Source organism: Amphiura filiformis, chromosome 2 (assembly GCF_039555335.1).
Source record: "Amphiura filiformis chromosome 2, Afil_fr2py, whole genome shotgun sequence".
Classification (NCBI taxonomy): domain Eukaryota; kingdom Metazoa; phylum Echinodermata; class Ophiuroidea; order Amphilepidida; family Amphiuridae; genus Amphiura; species Amphiura filiformis.
This window is the reverse complement of record NC_092629.1, coordinates 762,870-775,114: the sequence shown is the minus strand read 5'-3', so window position 1 is coordinate 775,114 and position 12,245 is coordinate 762,870. Positions and strand designations below refer to the sequence as shown.

At 37.9% G+C, this 12,245-nt stretch overlaps 1 protein-coding gene across 1 annotated transcript in view; it reads right to left on the bottom strand.

The window, feature by feature from the left end:
* The window catches only part of LOC140145418 (HAUS augmin-like complex subunit 3), a 37,177-nt gene that overhangs the window by 1,494 nt on the left and 23,438 nt on the right, over positions 1-12,245 (bottom strand). The window contains exons 9-13 of the mRNA XM_072167141.1: positions 11,616-11,799; positions 5,942-6,094; positions 4,891-4,987; positions 3,509-3,653; positions 164-341 (exon numbers count right to left, since the gene is read on the bottom strand). Coding sequence (XP_072023242.1) covers positions 164-341; positions 3,509-3,653; positions 4,891-4,987; positions 5,942-6,094; positions 11,616-11,799 — 757 coding nt within the window. The remainder of the gene's footprint in view (positions 1-163; positions 342-3,508; positions 3,654-4,890; positions 4,988-5,941; positions 6,095-11,615; positions 11,800-12,245) is intronic.

The following is a 12,245-nucleotide window of genomic DNA, read 5'->3' as shown; positions in this document are numbered from 1 at the left end:
ATATTTCTGCCAAGCAAGAAGGTATTACCATGCTTTAGTTCAAGACACATGACCATGCGTAATAAATATTTTTGTGGGGTTAAACATTCTCGGTTGCTTGTTTGACCGCAAAAAGTGCTAAAATTAAACCCCCGTGAAAATTCCCAGCTATAATAAACCCTACCTTAGTTTTGCTGTTGTGTTCTGTAATAATGTCGCATATCGTCTGCTCAAGGTTCTTAATTGTCTGGTCTAGTTGTGTCAGTCCGTCAATCAGTTGAGGCGGACTCATTATAGGTTGTCCATCTTTGGTGGCGCTGTTTGCGTAAACCATATCCTCGCAAACAGAGAGATTTTGTTCCCTGAAATGAGATAAATTAAATTAGAATCAATTGAAATATTACACCTATTAATTTTGCAATAGTGCTGTAATTGAAATGGTTTTTTTCTTGTCGACAACTCAACATGTCAGAAAAATTTGTCAACGTTTCAATAACATGTCAACATAAAAATACGCCAAGACGTAATCGTATATATTCCACAGTTAAGTACCATGTGCCATAAATAATGTTGATAAATGTTATTAATCCAAATTTTATGTCGACATCTGCAATTTTTTCTGATGTCAACAACATAATTGCATGTTAATGACAGCATTATATTTACAAAGACCTTTCCCACTGCCCGATTTGGTGCTGTTTACGGCGTATCATGAAGTCGGGTACCGTTTAGCCAATTGAATTGTGTCATTATCAGCTCCATTTGATTGTCACACAGCCTCTGAGAAAGATTCAACCTGAATCTTCCACAGAGGGAGGGTGAGTTTCAAATGGAGCTGCTATGTTCATTCCATTTGAAATTCACACTCCCCTGTATTAGATATAAATCTTCCACAGGATGAGTCTGGATTTTAAATGGAATAGCCCAATGATTTAGAAACAATGCTCATCATCTAATTCTTTAGTAGAGGGAGGTGAGTTTCAAATGGAGCTGCTAATGTGTTCATTCCATTTGAAATTCACACTCCCCCTGTATTAGATATAAATCTTCCACAGGATGAGTCTGGATTTTAAATGGAATAGCCCAATGATTTAGAAACAATGCTCATCATCTAATTCTTTAGTATCGTTTTTTTAAAGTAAAAAATAGTGAGCAATGGAACAAATAATTAACTCTCTTCACGTGGATGTCGACTGCAGACGACAAGTTTCAAAAATTTGTTAGAAATTCAAAAATTTCAGAAATGTAAATTTTCATGACCATATTTGAAATCAGCATGAAAAATGCATTAAAATGATTACAAACAAGCCTAGTATTGATTCAGTAGTTCTTAAGATAGCTCTTGCTATTTTGAAAAAATATTTCAGAACTTTTTCCATTGAAGCGCATGGCTAGCACGCAGAGCATTAATGAGATTGAGGAAGCCAGCATGTTAGAAATACAGCAGAAAATCATTCAGGCCCACTGCTATGTTATCCTGTGGGCTAGCGAAATGTTGTTACCAAAGTTTGCAAGATGGACTCAAGACCAACATCAATCCATCCCTAATATTTAGCATTACCTGTTGTTGATTTACCAGGCTGAAGTGTCACAAAATGTGCACCAGTGTAACATTAAGGTGGTACTACACCCCCTGATAAATTTTGTGACTAATTTTGCATTTTTCTTAAAAAATAACTAAACACTGATAACAAAAGTTATGTTATGTATATATATTACAGGGCAATGAATCCAATTACTTCACTGAAATTTCAGTGATTCAAGATAAGTGGTTCATTATATAAGTTAAGAAATGCGGTACGTACTAGTGGTATCAATTTTCTTATCATAAATAATGTATGCTTGTCTTGAGTCACTGACATTATAGTGTAGTAACTGAATTCCTTGCCCCTATAATATACATAACTTTTGTTACCAGTGTGTTATTATTTTTTTTGAGAAAAATGCAAAAATAGTCACAAATATTTCAAGGGGTGCTGCTAAATGTGTATTTTGAGTCAATTTACAATTAAAAACCTAAGTGGAAGAAGGGCCCAATTCCATCAACACTTTTTTGAGATATTAACAAAAAAAATGAAAATTTGGAAAAGTTTTAGAAACAGACTGTTTTCATCTTCACAGGATCTTTAATACTGGTACAAGAACATACATTATAACAAACATGTGAAATTATATATGTTTCAATGGCAACGGTACGCTGTACAGGCGGTATTAATACGATAAAACTCATTTTTGTAAAATGGTGGAGGTGGGCCCTTCTCAAGTTCTTCCACTTAGGTATTCAATTGAGGTCAGATCTGTAAAAATGTATGAGGGTCTGTAGATTATCAGACCCTTAAAATAACGAAACTATCATAACTAGCTTCAGTACAAAGTCTCTCTCTGTGATGAAACCCGAAATAAGACAAAACAATACAGTTAGTGCTTAAAAATCAGCCACAGAATTACGCAGTGGAAACTCGTTAACAAAATATGTTAACACAAAATTCCTGAAAAGTCCCAAGCATATATTCATTATGACTTTGTAATACAAATTCCTGTTAACTGACAATTTTGTATTAATGAGGTTCCACTTTAAAGCAATATTACCTTTAAGGTCATTGTGTTGTACAGAACGTTGCTGATCACTTTGGCCCAAAACAAACCTTTTAATCCATTTAGCATAAATCTGGGACGCAGTCATATACAGTTTTGTATGAGTAGATTGAGACAGCATGCAATTAGTTGCTTGCTTAATGGAATTTCAAGCAAGGTAAATTTTCCAACAAGAACAGAAAACGACTGCTCAGTGCCAAAAGTGGGTGAGTGCAATACCTGCCGTGTAGATGACTACAATATACTGTGTGTAAATTGCCAAATGTTCACAGGACAGCTATTGCACTTACCCACTTCTGGTACTGAGCAGTCGAAATAGACCTTGTGGGGACTCTGTTGCAATGGCCAAAAAACATTGACCATTGACATTGAAATAAAAATCCCGCTCTAACATGAGCACAAAGTCTCCCTGCCCCTCTCGCTGGAATAGACACAAATGCATAATAATTGCTTTACCCAATAACTCCTATTCATAACCTCATTAATATACGTGATACATGCAATCCAATCATTTATATTTATTTGGCAAAACGCTGAACGCGGTCACTAATAAACAACTGGACCTCTGGGCCGTCAGCGTAAATATTAGTAACCTCTGCGCGCGCCGTGTTGTGCGTCGAACAAACTGCGAGGGCGCTGGCCACCGTATTTGGATTGCGTGCTACCATATTTCCACAGATTGTGATATGCACTTCTGTTATTGGTCCTCCTGTTTTAGCCTAATCAATTTTTGAAAAGGCAAAACGTAAAAATTGTTTATTTTTGAGGAAAATTGTGGTATATTTTTTAAAGTTAAGAGATGAAAGTGACAGTTATGAATGAGGTTAATAACTTTGCATCGGTAATATGTCAGGCATTGTGAAAAATCTAAACATTTTGCTTTTGGACCGACGCACAGTTATTAACCTCTAATTAATAGCCTAATAACACTTACAGACTTGCAAGCCTTGAATCCTGACTACTGGTTGTAGATGACAACGTAGCTTGTAATGTGTCGAGATCATGCGCCAATCGCCTGGCGCCCTCTACGAGATTACCATACGTCAAGAACAACTGCTGTTGATCTGTAGGCACATTACCTGCAACAAACGTTATGTCAAATGATTACTTCAGGAAGGTGACGCTTGTATACTGCATTCTCTCTAAAGCGCCCCCTCCATACCATAGAAGGTGGGATGTTGCCTACGGGGAGTCAACAAGTTGAGCGCTCTGTGTACACTCAGATTTCGCCAGGCACGAACGCTGTACTAACGTCAGCTGAATTAGATCGCTTAAAGGGCACAGGCATGCAATATTCCAATCTATGTGTTATTAATATATGCCCCCTTCTAACAAACACCCCCACCATTTTCTTAACCAAACTGCTCCATAAATGCTGTCAAAATACCACACAGTACCTGTATATTCCAACACTGATCGCCGATTTCACAATATCCATGTGGCGGCAGTCAGTGTTATTGACAGCGGTTACAGTACTTGTAGAAATTCTGTACTGTTTGTGGAGCAGACGGTACTGGTATTCGGTACACCCCTACTAGCTATAGTGGCAACATTTCAGGGCATCTGTCAAATGGGCAAATATTTCCAACCATGGAACATACGAGGGGGTATCCAAAGGTTTTTGACATCACCTAGAAGTGAAAGAGCTATACCGATGAAATTTTGTCAGTGTAATCACTGGTCCTTATGTACATTAAAAAAAAAAATGGTCTCATAAGTATGTTTACTTTCTTCACAGGTGGCGCTAGATGCGAAGTAGGCGCATAACCTTTTCATGATAAGATCCTCCACTTTCTTGAGTTTTTTCACTGTGGCCACATCATCCGTAAGTGATGGACGTCCACTTCTTGGCTCATCTGTGAGGGACATGTGGCCAGTTTGGAAATTCCTTTTTCAAAAAGCAATAGTGCCATATGATGGGCAATCATCACCGTGAGATTGCTTTCATTTCATCATAGATTTTCTCAGGCCTAACCCTTCAAATGCAGGAACTTAATCACGCTGCATGCCTCAATTTTCACCATCTTGCAGGTTATGCGCCTACTGTCCATCTAGCGCCACCTGTGAAGAAAGAAAACATACTTATGAGAACATTTTTGGACCATAATGTACATAAGGACCAGTGATTACACTGACAAAATTTCATCGGTATAGCTCTTTCACTTCTGGGTGATGTCAAAAACTTTTGGATACCCCCTCGTATTGCTCATTTAGTGTTAAATTCTTCTTGAAATACAATGTGTATCCTTCTGTGTAACAATACTTTTTGAAGAGAGACGAAGGATCATATAATCTTTGTCTATGTTATATCCTTACCGACAAGTTGCTGCAATCTAGTGGTGAACAAATCCCTACTGTCTACAGTATTACGTATACTATGAGGTACTGATATACCGGGGTCATTCATCATGTGCTATGGGCAAATGTTAAAGAAATCGTGTGTAACAAAATAGTTTGAAAACAAAGGAATTTCATGCAGGCAATCTTGAACCAAGTGAAAAATTGAGAAAATATCAAGAAATTTTGACATTTTTGAAATGTTGTTGTACATAGTGTTTTCATAAAACATTTTTAAAATGTTTTTTTTAAGACCTTTAATATAACCCTGCATTTAAATGTTATTAAAATGTTACATTTTTACCAAAATAAGATTCACTTGAAGAATGCATTACAATAGAGGTTGTGCGTGAAATTATTTATTGGCTACAAACAAAGGATTTGAACCAGTGTCCTTCACCGTAATCATGGCGCAGTGTAGTCCATTCAATCAAATGTTGTCAGCAACCTATTTGATCGTAGTGCATTTGCTATGTGTGTGAGACAAACTGCGGCGGTAGATACAATTATGCTTTTGTTGAATGCATTTGAGTATTTATGGTATGATATGTCATATGCCCAACCTCTGTGAGTACAAACAAGCCTAGTATTTGTTCCGAGGTTCTTGAGATAGCTCTTCATATTTTGAAAAAATATCTCAAAACATGGACTTTTTTAATGTTGACCTAGACAGCGGAAGCGGGGCTATGGGGACACGACCCCCTAAATTTTTGCAAGGGGGGGCAGACAGAAGAAAAAAATAAAGCAATAATTGATCTGTACCTTTGACTTTATAGATCGAAGAACATCATGTTAAGGGCCAAAATAGCGTAAAATAGCAAAACTTTGCGCGCTTCGCATGTACCGGCCCACAAAATAGCAAAACACATATCATTTGGGGCTAAAATGGTCTGAAATTGAAATTTTTGAAAACAAAACAGAAACAAAATATGCTCATCCTCCGACCCCCCCCCCCCATTTTTTTTTAATGCTTCCGTTGCCATTGAATGTAGATGTCCATGGCCTCCAGCAATACAAGCATTAAGGATACCATCCTGTCCTGGTTGGCTTGTACATTCCTCTCCAGTAATTGTTCAGTCCCTGTCAGCAGACGATGTGTTTCCTTGTGACCTTTGACCTCCATCTCATACGCCATCATCAGGAAATCATTGCGTGCTTTCTGTGAGATCAACTGCTTGATCAACTGAAATACAGATCACAAAATTGTATTTTATATATATATTTTATATATACATTTTTTTTGTGGGGGTGGGGAGGGAGAGAAAACTGAAGCTGCAAAGTCCTTGTGTGGTTCCAGACGCAACGTCGCAATAGTTGCAAAAAGTAAGTTCCAGTATTAGATTTAATTCCAAAACTCTGTTTGAAACTACTGGATGACTAAGAACATTCACTCATTTCCTTGTGTTGTTGTTAAAGGAGCCATAATGTGTGATTTGCTCCACAGCATCGCCCTCAATTTTTTACTATTTGCACCATTATAATGTCCATTGGTGTACATAAATGCCCTGTGAAAGACTAAGCTAGTAAAATTTAGCATTTATTCTGAGCTCACCAATCGAGTGCTGAATACACAAGCATCGCCTGCTTGTGTGTATATTGAATCATTGAATCAGTAACGTACAGTATAAACTGTATGCATATCGCTTTTTGTAGTATGTCTTGTTTGTACATCCCATCAGCTGCATGTAGCTCCGCCAATAATCATGATAAATAATACGATTGGCGGGATTATACAGGTATTGTCAGCGCTGTATGTTGACTTGACGCATAAGCTGTGTGTATATCACTATTCGTCTTATATGTCTTGTTTGAATCCCATCAGCTGCATTGAAGCTCCCGATAATCATGATAATAATAATCGGTGAGCTACATACACGCATTGTAGGTGCTGGAATGAAATACCAATTTTCTTCATTTTACCTCATTTGTTTGGCTCGAAATAAAAAGGGGACAATGCGATCAGTAGCTATAAGTGCAAACTAACATTTAAATAGGAATCTATTTTTATGCAAATCACACATTATTGCTTTTAATGGTTTATGGAATGATGTGGGGCCATAGTGGTCAGTGACAACCAGTAAAGTGTGCTGAGGCTTGTGGGCCAAAGTCTAGGCTTTGTGCCTGTGCATAGCGCACTATAAATCACTGTGCTTTTTTTTCGTAATCCCAAATTTTTTAAAATTAACTTGCTATTTTTACACCACAGGACCCGGAGATGAGAGCAACATTTGTAGCACTTCTCTGTATAGTCATTATGTAATGAGTACCTCAAGGCTTATATTAACCAGGCACCCAGGCTTTTTTTACCCCATGGTTGCCCAGTTTTGGCTCCTGGTGCATCCAATATTTTACACTACAAACTATAGGACCAGGAGCCATCTTTGGGACCAGGAGCTCATTTTAGCTCCTGGTCCAGGCATACTTAATATAAGGCCTGTCCACACTCACCTCATTTTGTAGCACTTCTCTGTATGGTCATTAGTAATGAGTACCTCACAGGGTCTGTACTCACCTCATTTTGTTTAGAAGTAAAGTAATCCTGTCTGGCCAGTTTCAGATTATAATCACCATACAGTATTAATGTTCCCTGTAGTCTGTATGGTCACATGTAATGAGTACCTCACAGGGTCCGTACTCACCTCATTTTGTTTAGAAGTAAAGTAATCCTGTCTGGCCAGTTTCAGATTATAATCACCATACAGTATTAATGTTCCCTGTAGTCTGTATGGTCATATGTCATGAGTACCTCACAGGGTCTGTACTCACCTCATTTTGTTTAGAAGTAAAGTAATCCTGTCTGGCCAGTTTCAGATTATAATCACCATACAGTATTAATGTTCCCTGTAGTCTGTATGGTCACATGTCATGAGTACCTCACAGGGTCTGTACTCACCTCATTTTGTTTAGAAGTAAAGTAATCCTGTCTGGCCAGTTTCAGATTATAATCACCATACAGTATTAATGTTCCTGTAGTCTGTATGGTCATATGTCATGAGTACCTCACAGGGTCTGTACTCACCTCATTTTGTTTAGAAGTAAAGTAATCCTGTCTGGCCAGTTTCAGATTATAATCACCATACAGTATTAATGTTCCCTGTAGTCTGTATGGTCATGTGTAATGAGTACCTCACAGGGTCCGTACTCACCTCATTTTGTTTAGAAGTAAAGTAATCCTGTCTAGCCAGTTTCAGATTATAATCACCATACAGTATTAATGTTCCCTGTAGTCTGTATGGTCATTAGTAATGAGTACCTCACAGGGTCTGTACTCACCTCATTTTGTAGCACTTCTCTGTATGGTCATTAGTAATGAGTACCGCTTTGGGGTCCATACTCACCTCATTTTGTTTAGAAGTAAAGTAATCCTGTCTGGCCAGTTTCAGATTATAATCACCATACAGTATTAATGTTCCTGTAGTCTGTATGGTCATATGTCATGAGTACCTCACAGGGTCTGTACTCACCTCATTTTGTTTAGAAGTAAAGTAATCCTGTCTAGCCAGTTTCAGATTATAATCACCATACAGTATTAATGTTCCCTGTAGTCTGTATGGTCATATGTCATGAGTACCTCACAGGGTCTGTACTCACCTCATTTTGTAGCACTTCTCTGTATGGTCATTAGTAATGAGTACCGCACAGGGTCCATACTCACCTCATTTTGTTTAGAAGTAAAGTAATCCTGTCTAGCCAGTTTCAGATTATAATCACCATACAGTATTAATGTTCCCTGTAGTCTGTATGGTCATATGTCATGAGTACCTCACAGGGTCTGTACTCACCTCATTTTGTTTAGAAGTAAAGTAATCCTGTCTGGCCAGTTTCAGATTATAATCACCATACAGTATTAATGTTCCCTGTAGTCTGTATGGTCATTAGTAATGAGTACCTCACAGGGTCTGTACTCACCTCATTTTGTAGCACTTCTCTGTATGGTCATTAGTAATGAGTACCGCACAGGGTCCATACTCACCTCATTTTGTTTAGAAGTAAAGTAATCCTGTCTGGCCAGTTTCAGATTATAATCACCATACAGTATTAATGTTCCCTGTAGTCTGTATGGTCATATGTCATGAGTACCTCACAGGGTCTGTACTCACCTCATTTTGTTTAGAAGTAAAGTAATCCTGTCTAGCCAGTTTCAGATTATAATCACCATACAGTATTAATGTTCCCTGTAGTCTGTATGGTCATATGTCATGAGTACCTCACAGGGTCTGTACTCACCTCATTTTGTTTAGAAGTAAAGTAATCCTGTCTAGCCAGTTTCAGATTATAATCACCATACAGTATTAATGTTCCCTGTAGTCTGTATGGTCATTAGTAATGAGTACCGCACAGGGTCCGTACTCACCTCATTTTGTTTAGAAGTAAAGTAATCCTGTCTGGCCAGTTTCAGATTATAATCACCATACAGTATTAATGTTCCCTGTAGTCTGTATGGTCACATGTAATGAGTACCTCACAGGGTCCGTACTCACCTCATTTTGTTTAGAAGTAAAGTAATCCTGTCTGGCCAGTTTCAGATTATAATCACCATACAGTATTAATGTTCCCTGTAGTCTGTATGGTCATATGTCATGAGTACCTCACAGGGTCTGTACTCACCTCATTTTGTTTAGAAGTAAAGTAATCCTGTCTGGCCAGTTTCAGATTATAATCACCATACAGTATTAATGTTCCCTGTAGTCTGTATGGTCACATGTCATGAGTACCTCACAGGGTCTGTACTCACCTCATTTTGTTTAGAAGTAAAGTAATCCTGTCTGGCCAGTTTCAGATTATAATCACCATACAGTATTAATGTTCCCTGTAGTCTGTATGGTCATATGTCATGAGTACCTCACAGGGTCTGTACTCACCTCATTTTGTTTAGAAGTAAAGTAATCCTGTCTGGCCAGTTTCAGATTATAATCACCATACAGTATTAATGTTCCCTGTAGTCTGTATGGTCATATGTCATGAGTACCTCACAGGGTCTGTACTCACCTCATTTTGTTTAGAAGTAAAGTAATCCTGTCTGGCCAGTTTCAGATTATAATCACCATACAGTATTAATGTTCCCTGTAGTCTGTATGGTCATGTGTAATGAGTACCTCACAGGGTCCGTACTCACCTCATTTTGTTTAGAAGTAAAGTAATCCTGTCTAGCCAGTTTCAGATTATAATCACCATACAGTATTAATGTTCCCTGTAGTCTGTATGGTCATTAGTAATGAGTACCTCACAGGGTCTGTACTCACCTCATTTTGTAGCACTTCTCTGTATGGTCATTAGTAATGAGTACCGCACAGGGTCCATACTCACCTCATTTTGTTTAGAAGTAAAGTAATCCTGTCTGGCCAGTTTCAGATTATAATCACCATACAGTATTAATGTTCCCTGTAGTCTGTATGGTCATATGTCATGAGTACCTCACAGGGTCTGTACTCACCTCATTTTGTTTAGAAGTAAAGTAATCCTGTCTAGCCAGTTTCAGATTATAATCACCATACAGTATTAATGTTCCTGTAGTCTGTATGGTCATATGTCATGAGTACCTCACAGGGTCTGTACTCACCTCATTTTGTAGCACTTCTCTGTATGGTCATTAGTAATGAGTACCGCACAGGGTCCATACTCACCTCATTTTGTTTAGAAGTAAAGTAATCCTGTCTAGCCAGTTTCAGATTATAATCACCATACAGTATTAATGTTCCCTGTAGTCTGTATGGTCATATGTCATGAGTACCTCACAGGGTCTGTACTCACCTCATTTTGTTTAGAAGTAAAGTAATCCTGTCTGGCCAGTTTCAGATTATAATCACCATACAGTATTAATGTTCCCTGTAGTCTGTATGGTCATTAGTAATGAGTACCTCACAGGGTCTGTACTCACCTCATTTTGTAGCACTTCTCTGTATGGTCATTAGTAATGAGTACCGCACAGGGTCCATACTCACCTCATTTTGTTTAGAAGTAAAGTAATCCTGTCTGGCCAGTTTCAGATTATAATCACCATACAGTATTAATGTTCCCTGTAGTCTGTATGGTCATATGTCATGAGTACCTCACAGGGTCTGTACTCACCTCATTTTGTTTAGAAGTAAAGTAATCCTGTCTAGCCAGTTTCAGATTATAATCACCATACAGTATTAATGTTCCCTGTAGTCTGTATGGTCATATGTCATGAGTACCTCACAGGGTCTGTACTCACCTCATTTTGTTTAGAAGTAAAGTAATCCTGTCTAGCCAGTTTCAGATTATAATCACCATACAGTATTAATGTTCCCTGTAGTCTGTATGGTCATTAGTAATGAGTACCGCACAGGGTCCGTACTCACCTCATTTTGTTTAGAAGTAAAGTAATCCTGTCTGGCCAGTTTCAGATTATAATCACCATACAGTATTAATGTTCCCTGTAGTCTGTATGGTCATATGTCATGAGTACCTCACAGGGTCTGTACTCACCTCATTTTGTTTAGAAGTAAAGTAATCCTGTCTAGCCAGTTTCAGATTATAATCACCATACAGTATTAATGTTCCCTGTAGTCTGTATGGTCATATGTCATGAGTACCTCACAGGGTCTGTACTCACCTCATTTTGTTTAGAAGTAAAGTAATCCTGTCTAGCCAGTTTCAGATTATAATCCCCATACAGTATTAATGTTCCCTGTAGTCTGTATGGTCATATGTCATGAGTACCTCACAGGGTCCGTACTCACCTCATTTTGTTTAGAAGTAAAGTAATCCTGTCTAGCCAGTTTCAGATTATAATCCCCATACAGTATTAATGTTCCCTGTAGTTCTGCATTCTCATGTATCCATTTTGGCACTTGGCTGTCTGCTAACATAGCGACCTCTTTCTGGACATGATTCAGTTGCTTCTCTGTTTCTTGATTCCTGTCACTGAAAACACACAAATGTTTAGGTATAAAGCAATTGATATTTGTACTTCAAATGTGTAAATCAATCAAAATTTTATGCTGTGTAGTTTTGAGCACTTAAAAATGACATCTTAATTCAAAATTAAGTTTTAGAAAATTAAAACAAAAAAAAAAAAAAAAAAAAACATTCTGCATCCGAGTTTGAAACTGCCATGCGCTTTGAGGCACAGCATTATTTTTCTTTATCCTTACAAGTCTTATATTCTGCTAATATTGTATGTCATTGGCCCCTGAACAAGTTTAAATCAAAACCTCCTATGTAACCTCTTGGCAGTTTTGTTTTAAACATGTTCAAAGGCCGCAAGTACATAGGGTTTTCCTGCCCAATGACGATATAAAACATATAAAGTTGTTTTTTGTCTTCCTTCAGTACCATAAGCTGAGATCCCTTTGGTCCGTTGGTCTATC